At 47.2% G+C, this 26636-nt stretch overlaps 1 protein-coding gene and 1 long non-coding RNA gene across 6 annotated transcripts in view; one reads left to right on the top strand and one right to left on the bottom strand.

The window, feature by feature from the left end:
* Positions 1-9328, bottom strand: part of IKBKB (inhibitor of nuclear factor kappa B kinase subunit beta) — a 61112-nt gene extending 51784 nt beyond the window's left edge. The window contains exons 1-2 of one of the 4 annotated variants that reach the window (XR_004246151.2): positions 9122-9328; positions 8386-8508 (exon numbers count right to left, since the gene is read on the bottom strand). Coding sequence is in view for 3 of the 4 variants with exons in the window: in XM_032143393.2 (XP_031999284.1) it covers positions 8386-8490 (105 nt within the window). In the remaining variant the exon portion in view is untranslated. Of the gene's footprint in view, positions 1-8385; positions 8509-8933; positions 9003-9121 lie in introns of those variants that run through there. The other 3 variants (XM_032143393.2, XM_032143394.2, XM_058433309.1) reach the window with 3 other exon arrangements.
* Positions 9328-26636, top strand: part of LOC116461631 (uncharacterized) — a 40621-nt gene continuing 23312 nt past the window's right edge. The window contains exons 1-4 of one of the 2 annotated variants that reach the window (XR_009211560.1): positions 9328-9376; positions 9529-9950; positions 14493-15276; positions 17447-17590. This is a non-coding gene — a long non-coding RNA (uncharacterized LOC116461631). The remainder of the gene's footprint in view (positions 9377-9528; positions 9951-14492; positions 15277-17446; positions 17591-26636) is intronic. The other variant, XR_009211561.1, reaches the window with a different exon arrangement.

The following is a 26636-nucleotide window of genomic DNA, read 5'->3' as shown; positions in this document are numbered from 1 at the left end:
TATCCCCGACAGAGCTCAGGCCCAGGCTCTATAAATCCCTAGAGAAGTGACTGAATGGAGCAGAGGCTTTAAGGCTTCCAAGCACACAGATAAGCTGTGGTGAGTTTTGCCTTGTCCCATAAAGTGACAAGTAGAGGTCCATGCTGCTTCATAGAAGGGATCATTAATACTCTGCCTTCTAACAGCCAGTGCACACACTGCCTCCTCCACCCCAACGAGCATCCCGCAGGGCCCCAGGCAGCGCTTCCTGGCCCTCCTCACAGCCCAGTGCACACAGAACATGATGATATCACAAGGTACCCCGGGTCACTTCCAGAAGGCAGCTGACCCACATCCTGCCCAGCTATGTTGGGGACCCAGCACTGAGGAGATCAGTATCAGATCTCCCCATAATCCATGCATAAAGTGGGGACCCACAGCCAAGACGCTGACAGAGACAGGATCTGAAACCAGGTCTGTGTGACTGAGTCTCGTGTTTCCCTCCCCCACTCCCAAAACATGCTGCCAGGTGGGGGCACTCGGTTATCTCCTCCTCCTCTTCCTTTGTATTTAACAAAGGTCTCATTGAAAATATCAGTCTATCTAAACCGTACTGGGAAGTGGTTTGTGCTGACCCCTGGGCTGGAGGTCTTAAGCAGTCCCGACACAGTGTGGAATGGTGAGGCCTGGGTGGCAGGAGAACCACAACAAGAGGGGAAGCAGGTTGTGGGGGGGCTCGCTTGTTAACTGCCCTCCCTCCCTGGGAAACACTCAATGTGGGGTTCTCTGTCTAACAAGGAAGACTTATAAGTGTTTTGTACTCCAAAGAAGTGTTTTTCAACCAAGCACAGTGGCTCATGCCTGAAATCCCAGCACTTTGGGAGGCCAAGGCAGGAGGATTGCTTGAGCCCAAGAGTTCGAGACCAGCCTGGGCAACATAGAAAGACCTCATCTCTACAAAAATAAAAAAGTTAGCCAGGCATGGTGTCTCATGCCTGTAGTCCCAGCTACTCAGGAGGCTGAAGTGGGAAGACTCCTTGAGCCTGGGAATTCAAGGCTGCAGTGAGCCCTGATTGAGCCACTGCACTCCAGTCTGGGTGACAGAGGGAGACCCTGTCTCAAAAAACAAACAACAAAAAACCAATAAAGAAGTGTTTTCCCCTTCCTGCTTCAAAAAGGTTTAGACTGTGGGGAACAAGGAGAGCCTAAGGAACACCGAGGCCCCACCCTGAGTCCCCACCACAGAGAAGCCACAGACACAATGGAAAAAGCATGAGGTTGGGTTCCGAACAGACGCAGGTTCCAATCCTAGCCTCTTCGCTTGCGAGCTCAGCCTCTGTGGGTGAGTCACAGAGACTGTGCTTCAGTCTCCTTAACTATAAAATGGGAACAAAGACAACAGTACTTCCTTTCAGAGTTGTGAGGGCTGGAGAGAAAGCACGTAAATACCTAGTTTGATGCTGGCACATAGCAGGTTCTCAGTAAATGATGCCTCTGATTATCAGGCCACTTCTCTGACTGAGGATACCCATGCTTGGGGCTTTTTCATGTAATTTCTATTGTGATAACTACAATATTCCCTCTTCTGCAGAGAAGATACAGTACATGGAGCGTCAGGAAAGTGCACACTGTTGTTACGTGGAGTAAAACCATGAGAGTTAAGGAACCAACACCACCGGAGCCCAGCTGCTTCTTTTAAGAGGCTGTGAACAGAGGGGTCCCCAACAGGGAACACACACGCTCATCTTCTGAACTTGGACAATGATCAAAGACCTCTCCTCAGCACCCAAAGCAGCCCTAGAGATTTCCCAAACTTAGGGAGAACCCATGGGGAAGGAAGGTAGAGGCTTCCTGGCCTGCGCCGGGCTCACGGGTAGTCATCCACTGGGGACCTGCAGGCACTCCATTCCTCCTGCTTCCCTCCACCTCTACTCCACCACTAAGCCCTGTGAATTCCACCCCTTAAATCTCTCTCTCTTTTTTTTTTTTCTCAGACAGAGTTTTGCTCTCGTTGCCCAGACTGGGATGCAGTAGCATGATCTCGACCCACTGCAACCTCCACCTCCTGGGTTCAAGTAATTCTCCTGCCTCAGCCTCCTGAGTAGTTGGTATTACAGGCATGCACCACCATGCCTGGCTAATTTTGTATTTTTAGTAGAGACGGGGTTTCTCCATGTTGGTCAGGCTGGTCTCGAACTCCCAACCTCAGGTGATCCACCTGCCTCTGCTCCCAAAGCGCTGGGATTACAGGCATGAGCCACCGCACCAGGCTTAAATATCTCTTAAGTCTGCCCACCTCTCCCCATCTCTCACCTGGACGACTCCAAAACATTCAGACCTGGTCTGCCTGCATCACTGGGACGGTGCCAGTGACACCCTAGTAGCAGCCACCGAGAGCTGGTTGTTAACTACTCAGGAATTGGGCCGCAGCGGGCTGTTAAACTACTGGTGGCTTGAAATCAGCCCTGGTGGGAGGAGCTACTCCATGAGAACTGCTGTGCACTATCGATCAAGGCATTTCTTCCGAGAGCTGATTTTTTCCCAGCATGCCGCCCACTGCTTGGGCCCTCCCAATCCGTACCCATGGGCACAGCGCTTCCCTCTAACATCGTTCCACAGCTCCTCCATCAAAACAAAACCTCCTCGGCTGAAACTGCCCAAAAAACACCACAGGGTCTGACTCGCACCGTCCACCCTCAGCCACCCAGGCACTTGTGCCCCATCCTCCCTTCCGGCCACACTGGCCTTCGGTCTTGCCCACTCACCACACCTGCCCTCCACAGGGGCCCCTCAGGAGCCTCTCCCTTGGCCTGGAACTCTCCTCCCACCTTCTCTGTCAAGCTGACTTCTACTAGGGCCTCAGTTCAAGTGTCACTTCCTTGGGGAACCTCCTCTGACACTGACTGATCCCACCCCAACGGAAGGTCTCAGTGCACTGGGTCCTTCTCCCAACTCGCACTTTACCATACTTAGGAGCTTACATTTATAATTAGTTGACTAGTGGCTCTTTCCGTTCTCCAAAGGTCTGCTTTAATTACCACTGTACACATAATAGACATTCGATAAATATTTGTGGACTGGCAGAGTGGATGATTTGGGGCACCTTGCACATATACAACGTCAGGCACTTGCTACAGGAGAACTGAAGGAACTCCAAGGCCAGACCCAGCCCTGGCTGACCAGGAATGCAGGGTCCTGACAAGACTTACTCCACACGCAGACAGGAAGGGTGGCACAGGAGCCGGCCCAGAGGAACTTACCGGGAGAACCAGTTCCCACGGAACAAAGCCATCCCAGCCGGGTATGCAGAGGAGATGGCCTAGAGTTGGTCCTGGAGGAATGTGGAGGAGAGGGAGGCCTGTCCGGCAAGAGGGCTCAGCGCCAAACCACAGGCAGCCAAGGGGAGGAATGATGGAGAGGCAGGTGCAGACAGACTGCATGGGGTTCAGCTGGCAGGATGAGGAAGCTGGCTTTTGGATTTTAAAAGTAAATAACAGGCTAGGCGCCTGTTAGTGGCTCCCGCCTGTAATCCCAACACTTTGGGAGGCCAAGGTGGCAGATCACTTCAGGTCAAGAGTTTGAGAACAGACTGGCCAGCATGGTGAAACTCCGTGTCTACTAAAAATATAAAAACTACCCGGGCGTGGTGGCAGGTGCCTGTAATCCCAGCTACTTGGGAAGCTGAGGCAGGAGAATCGCTTGAACCCAGGAGGCAGAGGTTGCAGTGAGCCGAGATCGAGCCACTGCACTCCAGCCTGGGCAACAGAGCATGACTCTGTTGCAAAAAAAAAAAAAAAATTAGCCAGGCGTGATGGCGCTGCCTGTAATCCCAGCTACTCAGGAGGCTGAGGCAGGAGAATCGCTTGAACCTAGGAGATGGAGGCTGCAGTGACCCGAGATCGCACCTGTCTCAGCTGAGAGACTGTCTCAAAAAAAAAAAAAAAAAAGAAAAAGAAAACATATGGGAAGTGCTTCAGGGCATTGGTCTGGGAAAAGATTTTATGGATAAGACCTCAAAAGTACAGTTAACAGAGGCAAAAGTAGACAAATGAGATTATATCAAACTAAAAAGCTTCTGCACAGCAAAAGAAAAAACAGAATAAACCTATGGAATCTATGGAGACAACTTATGGAATGGGAGAAATTATTTGCAAACTATCCATCCAACAAGGGATTAATATCAAGAATATGCAAGGAACTCAAATAACTCAACAGCAAAAAAATAAATAATCCAATTTTTTAAATGGGCAAATGATTTGAACAGGAATTTCTCAGACGTACAGATGGCCAACAAGTATATGATAAAATGTTCAATATCACTAATCATCAGACAAATGCAAATCAAAACCACAATGAGATATCATCTCACCACAGTTAAAATGGCTACCATCAGAAAGACAAAAAGTAACAAATGAAGGCAAGGATGTGGAGAAAGGGGAACTCTATACACTATTGGTGGGAAAGTAAATTAGCACAGCCATTATGGAAAATAGTACGGAGGTTCCTTGAAAAACCACAAATAAGGCTAGAGCGGTGGCTCACACCTGTAATTTCAGCAGGTTGGGAGGCTGAGGCAGGTAGATCACCTGAGGTCAGGAGTTCGAGACCATCCTGACCAACATGGCAAAACCCCGTCTCTGCTGAAAACATAAAAATTAGCCGGGTGTGGTGGCATGCACCTGTAATCCCAGCTACTTGGAGGCTGAAGCAGGAGAACTGCTTGAACCCAGGAGGCGGAGGTTGCAGTGAGCTGAGATCATGCCACTGCACTCCAGCCTGGGTGACAGAGCAAGACTCCATCTCAAAAAAATAAAACTATAAATAGAACTACCGTATGATCCAGCAATCCCACTATTGGGTATCTATCCAAAGGAAAGGAAATCAGTTTATCAAAGAGATATGGACACCCTCATGTTTACTGCAGCACTATTCACAATAGCCAAAATATGGAATCAACCTAAATGTCCATCAATGAACAAATGAACAAAGAAAATGTGGTACACAGACACAATGTACTCTCTGTCATCTGTGGCAACATGGATGAGCCTGGAGGGCATTACATTAAGGGAATTAAGCCAGGCCCAGAGAGATAAATACCACATGTTCTCACTCATCTGTGGGAGCTAATAAAAAACTGATTTCAGTTGGGTAAAGTCTGTTGGCTGACACCTGTTAATCCCAGCACTTTCAGAGGCTGAGGTGGGAGGATCACTTGTGTCCAGGAATTCCAGACCAGCCTGGGCAACAGACAGACCTCCTATCTACAAAAAATCAAAAATTAGCCAGGCACACCTGTAGTCCCAGCTACTCAGGAGGCTGAGGCAGAAGGATCATTTGAGCCCAGGAGGTCAAGGCTGCAGTGAGCCATGATGGCACCACTGCACTCAGCCTGGATGACAGATTGAGACCCTATCTCCAAAGAAATTAAAAATTAAAAAAAAAAAAAAAAAAAAAAGGCCAGGCGCAGTGGCTCATGCCTGTAATCCCAGCACTTTGGGAGGCCGAGGCAGGCAGACCGCCTGAAGTCAGGAGTTCAAGACCAGCCTGGCCAACATGGTAAAACCCTGTCTCTACTAAAAACACAAAAATTAGCCAGGCATGGTGGTGCACGGCTATAATCCCAGCTACTTGGGAGGCTGAGGCTGGCGAATCGCTTGAACCCAGGAGACACCAGCTGCAGTGAGCCAAGATTGTGCCACTGCACTCCAGCTTGGGCAACAGAGCAAGACTCCATCTCAAAAAAAAAAAAAAAAAAAAAAAGCTGATCTCGGCTAGGCTTGGTGGTTCCCACCTGTAATCCCAGCACTTTGGGAGGCTGAGATGGGGGGGCGGGGGGGATCACCTAAGTTCAGGAGTTCAAGACCAGCCTGGCCAACATGGTGAAACCCCGTCTCTACTAAAAATACAAAAATTAGCCGGGTGTGGTGGCAGGCACCTGTAATCTCAGCAACTTGGGAGGCTGAGACAGGAGAATCGCTTGAACCTGGGAGGCAGAGGTTGCAGTGAGCCAAGATCGTGCCATTGCACTCCAGCCTGGGTGACAAGAGCAAAACTCCGTCTCAAAAAAACAACAACAAAAAAACTGATCTCACAGTAGAAAGTAGAATAGTGGTCACCAGAGGCAGGAAAGGGTGGGGGGGTGGGGGGAGTTGTGGAGGGAAATAGGGAGAGACTGGTTAATGGGTACAAAATTACAGTTAGGTGGAATAAGTTATAGTATTCTATAGAACAACAGGGTGACTGCAGTGAATAAAGCTTTATTGTATATTTCAGGGCGGACGTAGTGCCTCACGCTTGTAATCCAAGCACTTTGGGTGGCTGAGGTGGGCGGATCACCTGAGGTCAGGAGTTTGAGACCAGCGTGGCCAACATGGTGAAACCCCATTTCTACTAAAAATACAAAAATTAGCCAGGCATGGTGGTGCACACCTGTAATTCCAGGTACTCAGGAGGCTGAGGCAGGAGAATCACTTGAACTCAAGAGGCGGAGGTTGCAGTGAGCCGAGATCGCACCACTGCACTCCAGCCTGGGCAACAGTGCAAGGCTCTGTCTCCGGAAAAAAAAAAAAAAAAATTATTGTATATTTCAAAATAGCCAGAAGAAAGAATTTTGACTGTTTCCAACAAAAAGGATAAGTGTTTCAAGTGATGAACATGCCAATTACCTCGATTTGATCATTACACATTATGTATCAAAATATCACACTGTACCCCATAAATATGTACAATTATTATGTGTCAATTAAAAATAAAAACAGGCCAGGTTCAATGACTCATGGCTGTAATCCCAGCACTTTGAGAGGTCAAGGCAGGAAGATCACTTGAGGCCAGGAGTTCTAGACAAGCCTGGACAACATTGTGAGACCACCATCACTACAAAAAATAAAAAAAACCTCAGCTGAGGCCAGGTCCCATGGCTCAGGCCTGTAATCCAAACATTTTGAGAGGCAAAGATGGGAAGACTGCTTGAGGATGGGAGTTTGAGACAAGCCTGGGCAACATAGCAAGACCCCATCTCTACAAAATTAAAAAAAATTTAATTATTTGAAATATGGATTTTCATCACCATTCTAAATGAAATTCTCACTTTCATGTGGATCTGCTTATTTTTTGCCATGCAGTATTGCAAGCAATACTGGGAAGACATCATAATTAGCAAATATTTTAAATACCCTTTTATTTTTTTTTGAGACAGGGTCTCATTCTGTCGCCCAGGCTGGAATGCAGTGACACTATCTCGGCTCACTGCAACCTCTGCCTCCTGGGTTCAAGCAATTCTCCTGCCTCAGCCTCCTGAGTAAGTAGCTGAAGTTACAAGCACGCACCACCACACCAGCTAATTTTGTATTTTTAGTAGAGATGAGGTTTTACCATGTTGGCCAGGCTGGTCTCAAACTCCTGACCTCAAGTGATCCTCCTGCCTCGGCCTCCCAAAGTGCTGGGATTACAGGCATGAGCCACTGCGCCCGACATTTTAAATAATTTTTTAAAAATGGTTTTGAAACAAGGTCTCACTCTGTCACCCAGGCTAGAGTGCAGTGGTACATTCATAGCTCACTACAGCCTCAAACTCCTGGACAAGCAATCCTCCCACATCAGCCTCCAATGTAGTGGGACTACAGGTACGCACCATGGCTGCCTAAGTTTTGTTTTGTTTTGTTTTTTGTTTTTTTTTTGAGATGGAGTCTCACTCTGTTGCCTAGGCTGGAGTGCAGTAGCGCAATCTTGGCTCACTGCAACCTCCACCTCATGGGTTCAAGCGATTCTTCTGCCTCAGCCTCCCAAGTAGCTGGGACTACAGGTACATGCCACCAAGCCTGGCTAATTCTTTGTATTTTTAGTAGAGATGGGGTTTCACAGTATTAGCCAGGATGGTCTCAATATCCTGACCACGTAATCCACCTGCCTCAGCCTCCCAAAGTGCTGAGATTACAGGTGTAAGCCACCACGCCCAGCTGGCTGCCTAATTTTTAAAACTTTTTTGTAGAGACGAGGTCTTGCTATGTTGCCCAGGCTGCTCTTGAACTACTGGCCTCAAGGAATTAAAATATTTTAAACTATTTATTTAGTCTCATCCTTTAAATTTTCCTATTTCTATATGTTTTATAACATATCAGTATATATTAGTACATGATATTCTACTGTTACCATATATATATATAATAGAGATTAAGAGCTTAACTTTATTTTACTATTTATTTAGGTGACATAGTCAATAAAACATGGAGACCACTAACCTGGAGTCAGCTCAGAAGTCCTGAAGCCCTCTTCCCAGTCCCCCTATTCACTGTCCCAAGATGACCAAAGCCAAAGGTGAGCCTTTGGCCCAGCAGGATCAGAGAAAGTGGAGGCAGTGAGGAGGGAGCCTGGCTCCCCGCCCCTCCCCAAGCTGCACCGAGGGCCTACCTGATTGTGCCATCGGATGACATTTCCAAATCCCCCTGTCCCAAGGCGCTCTTTCATTTCCCAGGCCCCACATGTCTGCGTTGTCAGGGAAGGTGACCAGCTCATACTGATGTCGTGCTAACTCTATAAGCAATTTGGGATGGGGAAAAAAGGTTAGAATTAAGAAAAAAAATGGAGCTCAAAGGGATGGAGAAGGCAAGAGATACCACCGCTCTTGAATGGGAGAGAAGAAAAATACAACTGGTTTTTTACTTTGTAAAGAAACCAGTGTGTTTGGTTTGTCCAAACTTTGTGGCAAACTTTTGTCCCTCTTACCCTCCCCCATCCGGTTGCTGTGGCATCAGGCAGGGAAGAAAGTCACCGAGGGAGGCGATGCCCACGCCCTTGCCGTAGCGAGGGGATCCCCAGCTGACTTCACCAGGGGCGCCCGGGCCTGCCCGCCTTCTACCCAAGGTGGCAGGGACAGAACCTACTTCTGAGCGTCCCCGCGGTCACGTGTTTCTTTACAATGTTCCCATAAACCGCAGGTTTCCCTCAAAGCCACCCACCTCCAAGAAGCCACCCCAGCGAGGGCTGTTTCTCCCGGCTTCCCGAACTCCAACCCGCACAATGAAACGCTCCCTAGTCCGCAAGCTGCGACTTTCCAGCGGCACAGAGGGGTCTTCTGGGCCTTGCAGGCAGCGGGGCGGCGGGGCCTGCAGGTGGCACCAGGGCCGCACCCACGAGGGGGACTCACCTGTCGGCAGGGACGCGGGGCAGGGGGCGGGCTCCCCGGGGCGGGGAAGGCGGGGCTGGGGCGGCTAAACCCGGGGCTCTGACACCCCCCTGAAAACATTAAAATGCGGGAATCTTAACGCGGGCAGCGCGGTGCGACTTCCTCAAACACTTCCTGCTCTGACGTCACGGAGCACGTGGGCCGCGGCCGCTCTTAAAGAAGCCGCTCGGGGCGCGAGGCGGACCAGGTCCGGATGCTGCGAGTGCTGTGGGCCAGGTGGGCCTGTCCCGGGACCCCCGACCGGGCGACTCCCCTGGGGCGGGGGTGGCGTGTAGTCTCTAGAAAACTGAGGGAAAGTAGACAGACCGTGCTCACCGATTTAAAAGAACAGCCCTGAAATGACCCCCGTTACACTCTGTTCTCTTTAGACAAGTGACTTCCACCTGGAGCAGTTTCTGGGCCCGGGCATGGGGATTTCCTCACCGGCCCCCTAGGCTTTCACCTCGGTGGAATTTCCTGCGCTCCCGCTGGGATGACTTAGGGACTGTTGGCTAGAACTGCCCTTGCCGCCCACCCTACTGCGGGCGCTCCCCTGTCTGGGGGGTGCTTGGCTGGGTGTGGAGAAGGATCAATCACAGCTGACTCCTCAGAGGTGACGGCACCTGCCCTCTTAAAAACAAGAAAAGACCTAGCAGTGTGAAGCCAAACTGCACCCCCAGCCCCGGTGACATGAGGAAACCGTGAGGCGCTCAGCCTGAGGTTCATCGTTCATCTCCTTCCTGCTTGGAATCAGAATGTCCTCACTGCTGAGTTTCTCCGTTCTATGGGATTACATTAGTGGACAAAGAAGGTGTGTGTGTTTGTGTTGGTATATTTTATTCAAGCAGGAAAAACTACCAAAGGAACCTGAAGATGATAATAGCTCACATCTATAGAGTGCTTACACAGTGCAGGGCTCTGTTCTAAATCTCAGTACTTAGATTTCCTTATTCAATCCTCATTGTAAATTAGACAAGACTGCATTATTATTATTATTATTATTATTATTATTATTATTATTATTATTATTATATTATTATTATTATTATTATTATTATTATTATTATTATTATTATTATCATCTCGCTCTGTCACTCAGGCTGGAGTGCAGTGGTGTGATCACAGCTCACTGCAGCCTCCAACTCCTGGGCTCAAGTGATTCTCCTGACTACAGGTGCGCAGCCGCCATACCTGGTGGCGGGGTCTCACTCACTGTGTTGCCCAGGCTGGTCTCGAACTCCTGGGCTCAGGGGATCCACTCACCTGGGCCTCCCAAAGTGTTGAGATTACAGGCTGTGAGCCACTGCACCTGGTCTGCATTATTATTATTTCCAAGGTACATGGCTGCTACGTAGATGAGCTGATACTCAAACCCTAGCAACTGGTTACCAGGTTCTTTTTTTCTTTGTTTGTTTTGTTTTGAGACAGAGTCTCACTCTGTCGCCCAGGCTGGAGTGCAGTGGTGTGATCTCAGCTCACTGCAAGCTCTGCTTCCTGGGTTCACGCCATTCTCCTGCCTCAGCCTCCTGCGTAGCTGGGACTACAGGCGCCCACCACTGCACCCGGCTAATTTTTTGTATTTTTAGTAGAGACGGGGTTTCAACGTGGTCTTGATCTCCTGACCTCGTGATCTGCCTGCCTCGGCCTCCCAAAGTGCTGGGATTACAGGTGTGAGCCACCGCGCCCGGCTGATTCCCAGGTTCTTAATCCGTGGCTAAAAGTAGCATGTTAAGAAGTTCAGAAGGAGGCAAACTGGATTTTGAATCCAGATACTGCTGTTGACTACCTCTGAGGCACGGGGGCTGGTTACTTAAACACTCTGAGCACTTATTTCCTCTTTTGAAATGTAGGCAATATTAGGTTTAATTGCATTTAATTGTCATTTTCTGGAAATTGAAAACAGCCAAAACATCAGTGACAAAGATCAGCAGTTTCATCTGCTTCATTGTAATAGCAGGGGGACAGGAGGGCTCATAGAAAGTCATAGAAAGGAGGCCACCCCAGAATTGTTGTGAGGGACAAATGAGGTATTGATAGCAGCAGTGCCTGACAGCCCTGGGGTTGAAGTTAACTCAGGGACAGATCTCAACCCAAACATAGGGGTCAATGGTGTCCAGGGCTGTGCTAGGCACACTGGCTGCTCGGTTTCTCCCCTCTCCCCTCTCCCTTCTCCTTCTTTCTCTTTTTCTTTCTCTCTCTCTCTCTCTTTTCCTTCCTTCCTTCCTTCCTTCCTTCCTTCCTTCCTTCCTTCCTTCCCTCCTTCCTCCTCCCCTCCCCTTCCCTTCCCTTCTCGCTACTTAGTTTCTTTCTTTTCCTTCCTTCCTTCCTTCCTCTCTTTCTCCTTCCTTCCTTCCTTCTTTCCTTCTTTCCTTTCCTTTTCCTCCCCTTCCCTCCCCTCCCCTCCCCTTCCCTTCCTGGCTGCTCGCTTTCTTTTTTTTATTTCCTTTCTTTCTTCCTTTCCTTTTCTTTCTTGACAGGGCCTTTCTCTATCGCCCACTTTGGAGTATAGTGGCAGGATCACGGCTCACTGCAGCCTTGACCTTCTGGGTTCAAGGGGTCCTCCCACCTCAGCCTCCCCACTAGCTGGGATTACGGGCACATGCCACCATGACCAGCTAATTTTTAAATTTTATTTTGTTGAGATGGGATCTCACTATGTTGCTCAGACTTGGCTCGAACTCCTGGCCTCAAAGCAATCCTCCCGCCTTGGCCTCCCTAAGTGTTGGGATTACAGATGTGAGCCACCGCTCCTGGCCTGGTATTTCTTGATTACTCCCAGCTAAATGGCAAGCTCAGCCTCAAGGCCGGAAGCAACAGGAACATGAGTAAATAGTTTTAACACATGTAGAATAGTGACTGCACTGTCTAAGTGCAATATAAGTGTTTGCTTAATAAGTAAATTTTTTAAATAAAATATTTATTGGCCAGGTGAGGTGGCTCATGCCTGTAATCCCAGCACTTTGGGAGGCTGAGGTAGGCAGATCACTTGAGGTCAGGAATTTGAGACCAGCCTGGCCAACATGGTGAAACCCTGTCTCTACGAAAAATACAAAAATTAGCTGGGCGTGGTGGCGGATGCCTGTAATCCCAGCTACTTGGGAGGCTGAGGCAGGAGAATCACTTGAACCCAGGAGTTGGAGGTTGCAGTGAGTAGAGATCACACCAGTGCACTACAGCATGGGTGACAGAGCGAGACTCCATCTCAAAAAAAAAAAAACTTGGCCAGGTGTGGTGGCTCACCCCTGTAATCCCAGCACTTTGGGAGGCCGAGGCAGGCAGATCACTTGAGGTCAGGAGTTCAAGACTAGCCTGGCCAACATAGTGAAACCCCGTCTCTACTAAAAATACAAAAATTAGGCCGGGCACAGTGGATTACGCCTGTAATGCCAGCATTTTGGAAGGCTGAGGCGGGCAGATCACGAGGTCAGGAGATCAAGACCATCCTGGCCAATATGGTGAAACGCCATCTCTACTAAAAATACAAAAAAATTAGTTGGGCGTGGTGGCACGTGCCTGTAATCCAAGCTACTCAGGAGGCTGAGGCAGGAGAATCGCTTGAACCCAGAAGGCAGAGGTCGCAGTGAGCCGAGATTGTGCCATTGCACTCCAGCCTGGGCGACAAGAGCGAAACTCTGTCTGAAAAAGAAAAAAATTATTGAGCACCTATATGTGCTGGGCACTGTAGAGAGTCTATTTCCAGTACGACGTCATAAAAGGTTTCTCTTTAATCCTGGCATCTCTGAAAAACACTGTCCCTGAGAAACTTACCAAGACGTCCGCTAATATGCCAAAAGTTTACTCTGAGCTCCTGTAATTTGAATCCTCATTTTGCTCAGCTCAAAATACCTTGGCTTTCAGCTGAACATAAATCTCTCTGATAAGGTCACGTATTACTAGGCTTTTTTTTTCTTCGCTTAATCATGGCCCAGGAAGGGGCCTCTGGGTTTTATCATATTCCAAGATATTTATTATCTTAAGCTCAATTTTCTATCCAGATAAGACATGTTTAGATATCTCTGCCTGCATCTGGTTTCTGTCCTGCTCTGGAGACATGAGCAGACTGTTTACAAAAGATATTTTCAGATTCAGCATAAAAATGTCCCTTTTTCTTCCTGCTTTGAGGCTGAGTGTGCTATTTAGCTGTGCTATAGGGAAATCAAGAAATACTGAGCAGCGAGTGCCTAGCTCAGCCCAGGGCATTACTGACCCAGGGGATCCAAGCAATGGAATGAGATCTCATCAGAGGCATTTAGAATCTTACTGGGTTCTTAAGACCCACAGAGAGCCATCAAGTCAGGACAGACAAAGACCAGGCAGTATAAAATCACACACGAATTTGTTCTGCAGTAATTAGTACCACAGTACAGTACCGTTATAGGAAAGGGGTCCCGATCCAGACCCCAAGAGAGGGTTCTTGGATCTCGCACAAGAAAGAATTCAGGGCGAGTCAGTAAAGTGAAAGCAAGTTTATTCAGAAAGTAGGGGCCAGGCGTGGTGGCTCACGCCTGTAATCCCAGCATTTTGGGAGGCAGGCGGATCATGAGCTCAGGAGATGGAGACCATCCTGGCTAACACGGTGAAACCCCGTCTCTACTAAATATACAAAAAATTAGCGGGGTGTGGTGGCGGGCGCCTGTAGTCCCAGCTACTCAGGAGGCTGAGGCAGGAGAATGGCGCGAACCCAGGAGGTGGATCTTGCAGTGAGCCGAGATCGCGCCAGTGTACTCCAGCCTGGGAGACAGAGTGAGACTCCGCCTCAAAAAAAAAGAAAAGAAAAGAAGGTAAAGGAATAACAGAACGGCTACTCCTTAGAGCAGCCCCTGAGGGCTGCTGGTTGCCCATGTTTATGTTTATTTCTTTATGCTAAACAAGGGGTGGATTATTCATGCCTCCCTTTTTTAGACCACATAGGGTAACTTCCTGATGTTGCCATGGCATTTGTAAACTGTCATGGCGCTGGTGGGAGTGTAACAGTGAGGATGACCAGACGTCACTCTCATGGCCATCTTGGTTTTGGTGGGTTAGAGCCGGCTTCTTTACTGAAATCTGTTTTATCTGCAGGGTCTTTATGACCTATATCTTGTGCTGACCTCCTATCTCATTCTGTGACTTAGAATGCCTTAACCATCTGGGAATGCAGCCCAGTAGGTCTCAGCCTCATTTTACCCAGCTCCTATTCAAGATGGAGTTGCTCTGGTTCAAATGCTTCTGGCAGTACTAGTGATAAGGATAAGGTTTCTGAGCACTGTTAAATTTAAAATGAAATCTTATTCCCAGAGTAAGTCAAAGATAACTGTCTTCTTACTCAGTCTGTCATCCACTGATTACATTCTTCTCTCTCACCTGATGGCAGTGAAGCAAAGCAGCACTGAGCTCCTCCAAGTAAAGAAAGAATTGTTTTCTGTACAACCTGGAGCTGGATCATAGAAGGAGAAGACAGCTTGAAAGACAGAAGGCCGTAAGGCAGACCACAGAGGATGGGGAGGATTTCCCCAGCACCCCAGCCCCCACAGTCAGCTCTGGTTCAGCGATTTCAGCAACTCTTTCATGACCCATCTGATTTTGTTTTATCCCAGCCCTGCAGAGAAAGGACTCTGCAGGTCAGGACTTGCTTCTTCAACAGACAAAAACTCCTCTGCCAGAAAAGTTGGAGAAACTAGTTTAGAAAGTCGGAGGACGTGAAGAAGTCTGCCTTTGTTCTGGGGACCTTGGTGGGAGATGAGGGTGGGCTGGTGGAGACGAGGGTGAGAATGAACCTTGCCGCAGACCCTTTGGGCTCCATGCAGAGCTGGCTGCAGAAGAGGAAGGAAAGGAAATTGCCAGCTGCTGTCTCTGTGACTGGACCTGGGCCAATCAAGAAACTGAGAGGAGCAGGGCCAGCCAGGCTGTTGTGCCTTAAACTTAGGCAGAAACAAGGAAAGGCAAGGATTTGGGGTTCTGAGTCACCCTCTCTGGAGGAACAAGAGCTTAGAGGAGGAAATCACTTTTTGAGCTCCCTTTACTTTTACACACACATGTTTTTATTCCAGTAAATTCAAACTAAAGAGGAAGAAGTCATGAAAGGGCAGCTGCCACCTCAGGCCGTGGTGGCGGGGACAAAGGATATGGGCTGGTGTAGATGTCTGAGAAACCAACAGGTATGCTTTTCAGCTTACCTTGGTTCTGAGCTCCTACTTTTGACCTATGGGCTGTGTTGCAACTCAGCTGCCAGACTCCAGTCCTTCCTGGGCTCAGGCCTCTCTCTGCACTTCCCCTTGTCAGTGGTGCCTGGCCCTCCTATCTGCCTGTCCCAACTTTTCCTTTCTGAAGGAGTCTGCTGGTGGCTATCCGGGAGGCCAGATCACTGTAGGAGACCAGAATATGCCACCCAAAATAGGCTTCTTTGGCATACGGATTATTCTGAGAAACAGCAACCGAAGAAGCAGCTCTGAAAGCAGAGTAAAAATGACCCTTTTGCCCGGGTGTGGTGTTGTGCACCTGTAGTCCCATCTATCCCAGAGGCTGAGGCAAGAGGATCACTTGAGTCTAGGAGTTCACAATCAGCCTGGGAAACATAGCAAGAACCTATCTTTACTTAGAAAATAAAAGGGCTAGTCACAATGGCTCATGCCTGTAATCCCAACACTTTGGGAGGCCGAGTGGGGTGGATCACCTGAGGTCAGGGGTTTGAGACCAGCCTGACCAACATGGTGAAACCCCATCTCTACTAAAAATACAAAAATTAGCTGGGCGTGGTGGCGAGCACCTGTAATCTCAGCTACTTGGGAGGCTGAGGCAGGAGAATCACTTGAACCCGGGAGGCAGAGGTTGCAGTAAACAGAGATGGCGCCATTGCACTCCAGCCTGGGTGACAAGAGTAAAACTCCATCTCAAAAAAAAAAAAATGTTTAAGGCCAGGCATGGTGGCTCACACCTGTAATCCCAGCACTTTGGGAGGCTGAGACAGGTGGATCACCTGAGGCCAGGAGTTCAAGACCAGCCTGACTAACATGATGAAACCCTGTCTCTACTAAAAATACAAAAATTAGCCGGGCATGGTAGTGGGCACCTGTAATCCCAGCTACTTGGGAGGCTGAGACAGGAGAGTCTCTTGAACTAGGGAGGCGGAGGCTGCAGTGAACTGAGATCGTGCTACTGCACTCCAGCCTGGGCGACAGAGTGAGACTCAAAAAATTAAATTAAATTAAATTAAATATTTTTAAGCTACCCTTTTGTAAGGGTAGCTGTAAGGGAAATTTACATCTATAAAAACATCTCTCTGCTGTTTTCTGTTACTCTCAGCAACAACAAAAAACATCTCTTGCCAGGCATAGTGGCTCATGCCTATAATCCCAGCACATTGGGAAGCCCAGGCAGGAGGACTGCTTGAGCCCAGGAGTTTGAGACCAGCCTGGGCAATATAGGGAGACCCCATCTCTACAAAAAAATCAAAATATTAGCTGGGTGTGGTGTCATGCCTGTAGTCCCAGCTACTGGGGAGGCTGAGGTAGGAGGGTCACTTGAAATCAGGAGTTTGAGACCAGCAAGACCTCGTCTCTAATTAATTTTTAAAAATATAATTAATTAAAATTATAATTTTATAATTAATTATAAAAAATAAAATTAAATTAATTTTAAAATAAAATATAATTATCTATATATACTTAAATACCAAAAAAAAACCCAGCTGGGCGTGGTGGCTCACACCTGTAATCCCAGCGCTTTTGGAGGCTGAGGCAGATGGATCACCTGAGGTCAGGAGTTCGAAACCAGCCTGGCCAACATGGTGAAACCCCATCTCTACTAAAAATACAAAAATTATCCAGGCATAGTGGCAGGCGCCTGTAATCCCAGCTCCTCAGAAGGCCGAGGCAGGAGAATCGCTTGAACCCGGGAGGCAGAGGTTGCAGTGAGCAAAAATCGTGCCATTGCACTCCAGCCTGGGCAACAGGAGTGAAACTCCATCTCAAAAAACAAACAAACAAAAAAACACGTCTCCATTTATAAGGGTTTCTTTGTCCCTATACCAGGAAAAGAAGTGTGGCTCTAATGCACCAGAAACTCTAATCATTAGAGAAGACACCAACATAAATCTGCACTACAAACCTTAGCTTTGCTTACCAAGCTTTTTCTGGACACCACCCCATAACTGTCCACCCCAACACTGTTCTTGCTTTGTTTCAACTGGAGATGGTATTTAAGCCCGAATTCTAAGCCACCCCTCTAGATTTTACTCATTTCTCTGGGTATCTCCTGTGTATACCTGAAATATACATGTTGTTAAACTTCCTTTTGTTTTTCTCTTGTTAATCTGCCATTTTGTTACAGGAGGTCCCAGCCGGGAACACAGAAAGGATATGGAGAAAATTATTATTCTGCCCCTACAGTTTTGGTGACCCAGATGGGATCTCTGGGACACCCTGCCTGCTCTACAATTGGGATCCCTGGAAAAGTGACAGAATCTGGCAACAGGTAAGAATGTGGTGTCGGCCGGGTGTGGTGGCTCACACCTGTAATCCCAGCACTTTGGGAGGCCAAGGCAAGTGAATCACTTTAGCCCAGGAGTTTGGGACCAGCCTGGACAAGACAGCAAGACCCCGTCTCTACTAAAAATACAAAAAAATAGCCAGGCATAGTGACTCACACTTGTAATCCCAGCACTTTGGGAGGACAAGGTAGGTGCATCACTTGAGCCCAGGAGTTTGAGACCACCCTGGGCAAGATGACAAGACCCTGTCTCTACTAAAAATACAAAAAATTTAGCCAGGCATGGTGGTGTTCACCTGTAGTCCCAGCTACTCGGGAAGCTGAGGCAGGAGGATCACTTGAGCCGGGAAAATCGAGGATGCAGTGAGCCGTGATTATGCCACTGCACTCTAGACTGGGCAATGAGCATGAAACCCTGTCTCAAAAAAATAAAAAAATAGGCCAGGCGTGGTGGCTCATGCCTATAATCCCAGCACTTTGGCAGGCCGAGGCGGTCGGATCACGAGGTCAGGAGATCGAGACCATCCTGGCTAACGCAGTGAAACCCCATCTCTACTAAAAATACAAAAAAATTAGCTGGGTGTGGTGGTGGGTGCCTGTAGTCCAAGCTACTCGGGAGGCTGAGGCAGGAGAATAGCATGAACCCAGGAAGCAGAGTTTGCAGTGGGCCAAGATTGCGCCATTGTACTCCAGCCTGGGTGACAGAGTGAGACTCTGTCTCAAAAAAATAAATAAATAAATAAAAGAATGTGGTAGTTAGCACTCCTGGATCTGTGTGGTGTCAGTCAGGGGAGGAAAGTACAAGTTTCTCTTTTGTGCCTTTTATTTCAAATTCACATTAGCAGGAGAAATCATTTGTAAGAATTAATTTTTTTGGACAGTGACTCTGGTGAAATGTGGTTTGGGATAACCATTGGTTATTGATCCTTTCACTCCCAGGGACAGCTATTACTTTCCTGTTTGTCTCCTTTTGTGTCCTAAAAACATAGTGTGGCTATCCGACTGCTGGGGTGCCCAGATTATCCGGGCTGCCTGTGCAGGCAACCAACTGCCAGGTTGGGGACACCCCAGAATATGGCCGGCCAACCACTAGGTCAGGGACACCCAGGAATATAACCAGACAGAAAGAGAAGTGGGCTGCATCCCATCTGTGACCAGTGTCTGCCAACCTACAATCATCAAAACTGTCAGAATCTAGTTCAAAGAGAGGTCATCAGCACAAAGTTGAGGACTGCAGCCCGGGACACACTTCCAAGTTGCCTTGGGGACTGCTCCAGACAACAAAAGAGAGGCTCAAGTTTTTAAAGGAAAAAAATAACAAATCAGGAGAAGGAGAATTACAAAAGTTGTTTGTCAGGAATTCTCATTGGTTTACAGAAATAACCTCGGTTATTTTTATGAATAACATTGATGATTGGCTGTGCATTGTTGAACTACAGGGTGTATGGCATTTTATGGCTACTTGGTGACAGTTAGTCTAGAGCCCCCATAGCGAATGGCTGCTAGAGGTAATTATTTCACTCAAGGGGGAGAGGGACATGACTGGTGTTACATTTTAAATGCCTTTCTGGGTATCATAATTTAAAGGACTTTGCATTCCTCAAATGAAATATATTTCTTGGAAGGGGAGGTGAATAGGGTCTCACTGTCACCCAGGCTGGAGTGCAGTGGCGTGATCATGGCTCACTGCAGCCTCGACCTCCTCAGGCTTAAGCAATCCTCCCATCTCAGCCTCCTGAGTAACTAGGACTACAGGTGTACACCAGCACATCCAGCTAATATTTGTATTTTTTTGTAGAGGCAGGGTCTCACCATGTTGCCCAGGCAGGTCTCAAACCCCTGAGCTCAAGTGATCCACCTGCCCCAGCCTCCCAAAGTGCTGGGATTACAGATGTAGGCCATAACATCTAGCCAGATGAAATGATTTTTCTTTTTCTCATATCCTACCAACCATTGCCAGCTCTTGGGGTGTTTTCTAAGACTTTCTTCCCTTGGCTGTCTGTGGGAGTGGCTCCCACAGTCTATGGAAAGGGCTGTATCTTTGCACCCTGTTTGGAGAGGCATCTCATTTCTGTGGCTAAGCCATAAAAGGCTCATTGGTTTTAAGTCCTAAGAGGCTTATGGCTTTGGTCTTCAGTCATTTGCTAAGTACACATTTTCTGTAAAAGAAAAAGGAAAAAAAACTATTCAAATAGGAGTTCAATATTGCCAGGAATACTTAGTGTTTGTCCCAGAAGAATTTGATAATAAGATATGTGAAAGGATTTTTTTTTTTTTTTTGAGACGGAGTCTTGCTCTGTCACCCAGGCTGGAGTGCAGTGGTGCATCTCAGCTCACTGCAACCTCCGCCTCCCGGATTCAAGCGATTCCCCTGCCTCAGCCTCCCGAGTAGCTGGGATTACAGACACGTACCACCACGTCTGGCTAATTTTTGTATTTTAAGTAGGGTTTAAAACGGGGTTTCACCATGTTGGTCAGGCTGGTCTCAAACTCCTGACCTCCTGATCCGCCTGCCTCGGCCTCCCAAAGTGCTGGGATTATAGGCATGAGCCACTGCGCCCGGCCTTGAAAGGCTTTTTTTTAAAGGAGCTCTATGGTCAGAAGTTGCAAGAAGCCAATATTCAGACCTTAGTAGGAGTTATTGTTTTAAGTCCTCTCTGTTCTGTTGAGCTGATCCTGCAGCTCCCATGGGAATGTCTCCATCGCCTGAAACTGCCTTCCTGAAGCCCTGCTGTCTATGTGCTTAACCAACTCTGTCACCTCCCTATGGGCACAATTTTGCTGAGGATAATATGGGACTTTATTGGCTTCTTTGGGGAACTTAAGATCTCTCAACCCTGGCTCCCCTACAACCTCTTCCTTCCTGTTGCTCCTGTTTTTCCTTCCTTCTCTCATTTTCTCTCCACTTCTCTCTCTCTCTCTTTTTTTTTTTTTTTTTTTGAGATGGAGTCTTACTCTGTTGCCCAGGCTGGAGTGCAGTGGCACAATCTCAGCTCACTGCAACCTCCGCCTCTGGGGTTCAAGCAATTCTCCTGCCTCAGCCTCCTGAGTAGCTGAGATTACGGACTCCTGCCACTATGCCTGGCTAATTTTTTGTATTTTTGAAGAGACAGGGTTTCGCCATGTTGTTCAGGCTGGTCTCGAGCTCCTGAGCTCAGGCAATCCACCCACCTTGGCCTCCCAAAGCACTAGGATTACGGGCGTGAGCCACTGAGCCCAGCCAATTAAACTCTTACTTTACTGCAATGCCGTGCTCTTCCTTTGTGCAGCAGGCAGGAAGAACCTGTCAGGCAGTTATAAAAATAGGATAAAAGTATATAAATGAGCTTTTAACAATGATTATGATTTATCACATGTCTACTAAAAATGGTTTCCCAAATCTCTTTGGTAACTTATACTCAGGGTTTTGCTAAGTTAAGTTAAATTAAATGATAAGTCTTTACTGCATATCTAGATATTTTCCAAAGATAATAAAACATTGAAGCATTAATTGCTGAATATATGTCTGTCTACTCTTGGCTTCTTAGTACAAGAGACTCCAGGTGTTTGAGTGTGTTAGTAAACATATCCCATGCCACATTGAAAAACTGTGCTACAGGCTGGGCACAGTAGCTCATGCCTGTAATCCCAGCACTTTGGGAGGCCAAGGGGAGCAGATCACCTGAGGTCGGGAGTTTGAGACCAGCCTGACCAACCTGGAGAAACCCTGTCTCTACTAAAAATACAAGATTAGACATGGTGGCGCATGCCTGTAATCCCAGCTACTCAGGAGGCTGAGGCAGGAGAATCGCTTGAACCCGAGAGGCAGAGGTTGTGGTGGACCGAGATAGCGCCATTGCACTCCAGCCTGGGCAACGAGAGTGAAACTCCATCTCAGAAAAAAAAAAAAGAAAGAGAAAAATTGGTATGAAAAAATATATGTTTCTAAAAATTATAAAATGGTATATTCATAAATTTGCCTGTCTATAGAATGCTAGTGTGACAGTTCACAATTGCTTAATTTCTAGTGAAAACTAGAAATTTCTTAATGATTGCTTAATTTCTTAATGATTGCTTAATTTCTTAATGATTGCTTAGTTTCTAGTGAAAACCAGAAAGTGTAAAGAACAAAACTTGTATGCAAGGAAAATAGGATATGGGATTTCTGTAAGATAAGGTGTGAAGCAGCTGGGCGCGGTGGCTCAAGCCTGTAATCCCAGCATTTTGGGAGGCCGAGGCAGGCGGATCATGAGGTCAGGAGATCTAGACCATCCTGGCTAACACGGTGAAACCCTGTCTCTACTAAAAATACAAAAAATTCACCGGGCATGGTGGCGGGCACCTGTAGTCCCAGCTACTCGGGAGGCTGAGGCAGGAGAATGGCATGAACCCAGGAGTCGGAGCTTGCAGTGAGCAGAGATCGCGCCACTGCACTCCATCCAGCCTGGGCGACAGAGCAAGACTCTGTCTCAAAAAAAAAAAAAGAAAGAAAGACAAAAACTAAATGGAGCTAGGCATGGTGGGACATGCCTGTAGTCCCAGCCACTCAAGAGGCCAAGGCAAGAGTATTGCTTGAGCCCAGGAGTTCGAGACCAGCTGGGGCAACATAGCAAGACTGTCTCAAAACAAAAATAAAACAAAAAAAACTGAATAGATTTAGAAAGTTAGAAAGAGAGAATCTTGTGTGATTAAGTTGGCTAAAATTGAATCAATTTATTATAAGGATCTCAAAAATAAGCCTTAATATCAAAAGTACAATCCAAAACTAGAGTTTCATCTTCTCTCTTAAAATTACAAAGTTTTATTGGAGTATTGGACTTCTCTTGATAAAATACTATGGAAGGTTTTTCTTTACCGTCTATGTAATCTGTGTAGGAAATCTAGAATTTGCTTAGGTGGAAAAAAATCTGTGTCCTATCAGAATAATTTCCTGTGTTTCATGTTGTCTTTATCAGGTCTTTGATTACTTAAGAAGACTCAGTCTTCTCTATTAAAAGAGCTAAGTTAAAAAAAAAAAAAGAAAACTATATACCTTTCTGTAATTACCTCTGAAATCTTCCAGCACTTTGGTTAAATGGATAACTGAGTAATGTTTTACAGTGACCTGTGATCCTGTTTAATCAAAAAATTTAGTCTTTTGACTTTTAAAAAAAAATTTGTCCTTAAAAAATTTTTTTTTAGAGATAAGGTCTCCTATGTTGCCCAGACTGATGTCAAACTCCTGGGCTCAAGTGATCCTCCTGCCTTGGCCTCCCAAAGTGCTGGGATTATAGGCATGAACCACTGAGCCCAGCCGTCTTTTGGCATTTCTGACAACTTTGCAAAATCAAACTCTACGTGAAGTCTTTTTGACCTCGAGCTAACTTTGGAATTTTCCTGAAGGCCCCTAAAAAGTCACAAAGGACTTGTCCTTCTTTTTTATTTATTTTTAATTATTATTATTATTTTTTTGAGATGGAGTCTCGCTCTGTTGCCAGGCTGGAGTGCAGTGGCACGATCTTGGCTTACTGCAACCTCCACCTCCCAGGTTCAAGTGATTCTCCTGCCTCAGCCTCCCAAGTAGCTGGGACTACAGGCACGCACCACCACACCCAGCTAATTTTTGTATTTTTAGTAGAGATGGGGTTTCACCATGTCCGCCAAGATGGTCTCAATTGGTTGACCTCGTGATCCGCCTGCCTCAGCCTCCCAAAGTGGTGGGATTACAGGCATAAGCCACTGCACCTGGCCTTGTCTTTCTTCTTATAAAAACAAACTTGTTAAATTAATTTGGTATGTTAAATTACATGGGAAGCATTATTAAAAAAGAAGTGATGCTAAACCTTCTTTATATTTGTATATATTTATGTGTTCCAGAAATTGCATGAAGTTCCTAGAGATCTGATGGGTCCTGATATAATGTTGTTAGTTATAATTCTAGTTATTATCTTAAAATGTATGTGACAGAAGTAACTGAATTTTTTTCTCAATTATATTACAATGAATTCTCATCCTTTAACCATGGCCATTTAAAGTCTTTTGTCATCCATAGACAGTTAATTGTTTTATTTTGATGCATTCCTAAAAGCTTTTGCAAACAACTATAATATGAACCACCATGCTTATGTGGTTTCTTTGCATGGCTGCTGTGCTGATGAGTAAGAAAAGTCATTTCCTGGTAGGCCCAGGAACCTCAAGAAATTGCATTTGTATTTAAGGAGATTCATAGAGAAAACGGAAAAGTACACATTCCTGATGACTTTAAGATCATACCTTTGAACTTCCAGAGCGCTAATGGAAAAACTGACTCATTTGTGAAATTGCTAACCAAAGATCAAGCAGAACAAGAATTAATTACATCGGACTAGATGACCCAATGAAGATGATTTAAATTATTGTTATTTTATTTATTTATTTATTTATTTTTGAGGTGGAGTTTTGCTCTTGTTGCCCAGGCTAGAGTGCAATGGCGCAATCTTGGCTTACTGCCACCTCCGCCTCTCGGGTTCAAGTGATTCTCCTGCCTCAGCCTCCCAAGTAGCTGGGATTACAGGCGCCTGCCACCACCCACAGCTATTTTTTTTGTATTTTTGGTAGAGACAGGGTTTCACTGTGTTGGCCAGGCTGGTCTCAAACTCCTCATCAGGCTATCCACCTGCCTCAGCCTCCCAAAGTGCTGGGATTACAGGTGTGAGCCACCGTGCCCGACTGATGATTATAATTCTTATGACTTCTTGTTTTAGGACATTTCTGGGTCTTTAATGGTTTTTCTCTTTTTTTCTTAAGCTGACTAAAATTTACAGCAATCAGGTAAATTATACCTTCGTAAACAGAATTGAAAAATTTATCCTTTTTTCTCTACCTGATCCCTGTAGAATTCAGAAACTCTTACTGGCTATTCTTATTTTCATGACTATATAGTTATTTTCTTTTTCTTTTTTTTTTTTTCTTTGAGATGGAGTTTCACTCTTGTCACCCAGGCTGGAGAGCAATGGTGCAATCTCGGCTCACTGCAACCTCTACCTCCCGGGTTCAAGCGATTCTCCTGCCTTAGCCTCCCAAGTACCTGGGATTACAGGTGCTGCCACCACGCCTGGCTAATTTTTTTGTATTTTTAGTAGAGACAGAGTTTCACTCTGTTGGCCAGGCTGGTCTTGAACTCCTGACCTCGTGATCCACCTGCCTCGGCCTCCCAAAGTGCTGGGATTACAGGTGTGAGCCACCATGTTTGGCACTATATAGTTATCTTCATAAATTCAGTAAGAATCTAGTCTCCTTATAACAGGGACTCAATTGAAAACCTTAATTATATTGCTAAGACGTTGACTGGAATATCAAATATGAAAATGAACATATAATCATATATGATCAGACAGTTTTAAGGAACTAAAGTTGACTCTATGGAGCCAAAAAGCCAACCTCGTACTTTGCTTGTGTGGTTTCTTTATGTGGTTGCCTTACAGATGAGTAAGAAAGGTCACTTTCTGGCAGATCTCAGCTATATTGGGGACATCAAGAAAAGAATAATTCATCAAAGTCTATAGATATTGCAGGCAAAGTTGAAACAAGCCAGACAAGTTCTCTTTGTATTCTTGAGAGACTTGGAAAGTCTAACCTGAGATTCCTTATTAAAAGTTCCAGCAAAACAGACTTAAAAAGAGCCTATATGATTTTTTTTTTAAATTAAAAAGTAAACTTTAATGTCGAAAATGCAAACTTGGGGAAGACAGAAAAGATCACAAACAAGGCTGTCACTTCACACTTGGAAGGTTGCACAGCGGCCAGGCAGAGGCACTCCTCACTTCCCAGACGGGGCAGCAGCTGGGCAGTGGCGCTCCTCACTTCCCAGATGGGGTGGTCGGGCAGAGGTGCTCCTCACTTCCCAGATGGTGGGGCTGCCGGGCAGTGGCGCTCTTCATTTGCCAGACAGGGCGGCAGCTGGGCAGATGCACTCCTCACATCCCAGACAGGGCGGCGGCCAGGCAGAGGTGCTCCTCACTTCCCAGACAGGGCGGAAGCCGGGCAGAGGCGCTCCACGCTTCCCAGAGAGTGGGCAGCCAGGCAGAGGCACTCCACACTTCCCAGACGGTGGGGCGGCCAGACAGAGGCACTCCTCACATACCAGACGGGGCAGCAGCTGGGCAGAGGTGCTCCTCACTTCCCAGACGGGGCAGCAGCTGGACAGAGGCGCTCCTCACTTTCCAGACGAGGCAGCAGCTGGGCAGAGGCGCTCCTCACTTCCCAGACAGTGAGCATCCGGGCAGAGGCGCTCCACACTTCTCAGACAGTGGGCAGCCGGGCAGAGGCGCTCCACACTTCCCAGACAGCGGGCAGCTGGGCAGAGGCGCTTCACACCTCCCAGACAGGGGGCAGCTGGGCAGAGGCGCTCCACACTTCCCAGACGGTGGGGCAGCCGGGCAGAGGTGCTCCTGACATACCAGACGGGGCGGCAGCTGGGCAGAGGCGCTCCTCACTTCCCAGATGGGGCAGCAGCCAGGCAGAGGCGCTCCTCACCTGCCAGACGGTGGGACGCCAGGCAGAGGGGCACCTCACTTCCCAGACGGGGTGGCCAGGCAGAGGGGCACCTCACTTCCCAGACGGGGTGGCCAGGCAGAGGCGCTCCTTACTTGCCAGACAGTTAGGTGGCTGGGCAGAGGCGGTCCTCACTTCCCAGGCGGTGAGAAGCCGGGCAGTGGCACTCCTGACATCCCAGATGGGGTGGCGGCCGGGCAGAGGTCCTCATCACTTCCCAGATGGGTTGGCCGGGCAGAGGCGCTCCTCACTTCCCAGATGGGGCGGTGGCCAAGAGCCTATATGATTAATCAGTACTCTTGTTGCACTTAATCAGGGCAAGTAAAATGAGACTAGATTTATTTTGCAAATTAGTCTTTACTGTGACTATCTTTGGTAGAAATGAAGGTGACAGAGAGAAATATTATGTTTTAGTAAAAAAACTATCATGCACCTGTAAAAAGTAAAGTAGAGGTTCCTCTTCAAAGACTTTCCTCCCCGTCTGATTAGGAATAAATAGTAACTTCTCTTAGAAGCAAAATTTATTCAAAGACCTGTGCTA

Source organism: Hylobates moloch, unplaced genomic scaffold, assembly GCF_009828535.3.
Source record: "Hylobates moloch isolate HMO894 unplaced genomic scaffold, HMol_V3 SCAFFOLD_22, whole genome shotgun sequence".
NCBI lineage: Eukaryota > Metazoa > Chordata > Mammalia > Primates > Hylobatidae > Hylobates > Hylobates moloch.
Note: the sequence above shows the minus strand (reverse complement) of the source record. Positions and strands in the feature narration are given on the sequence as shown.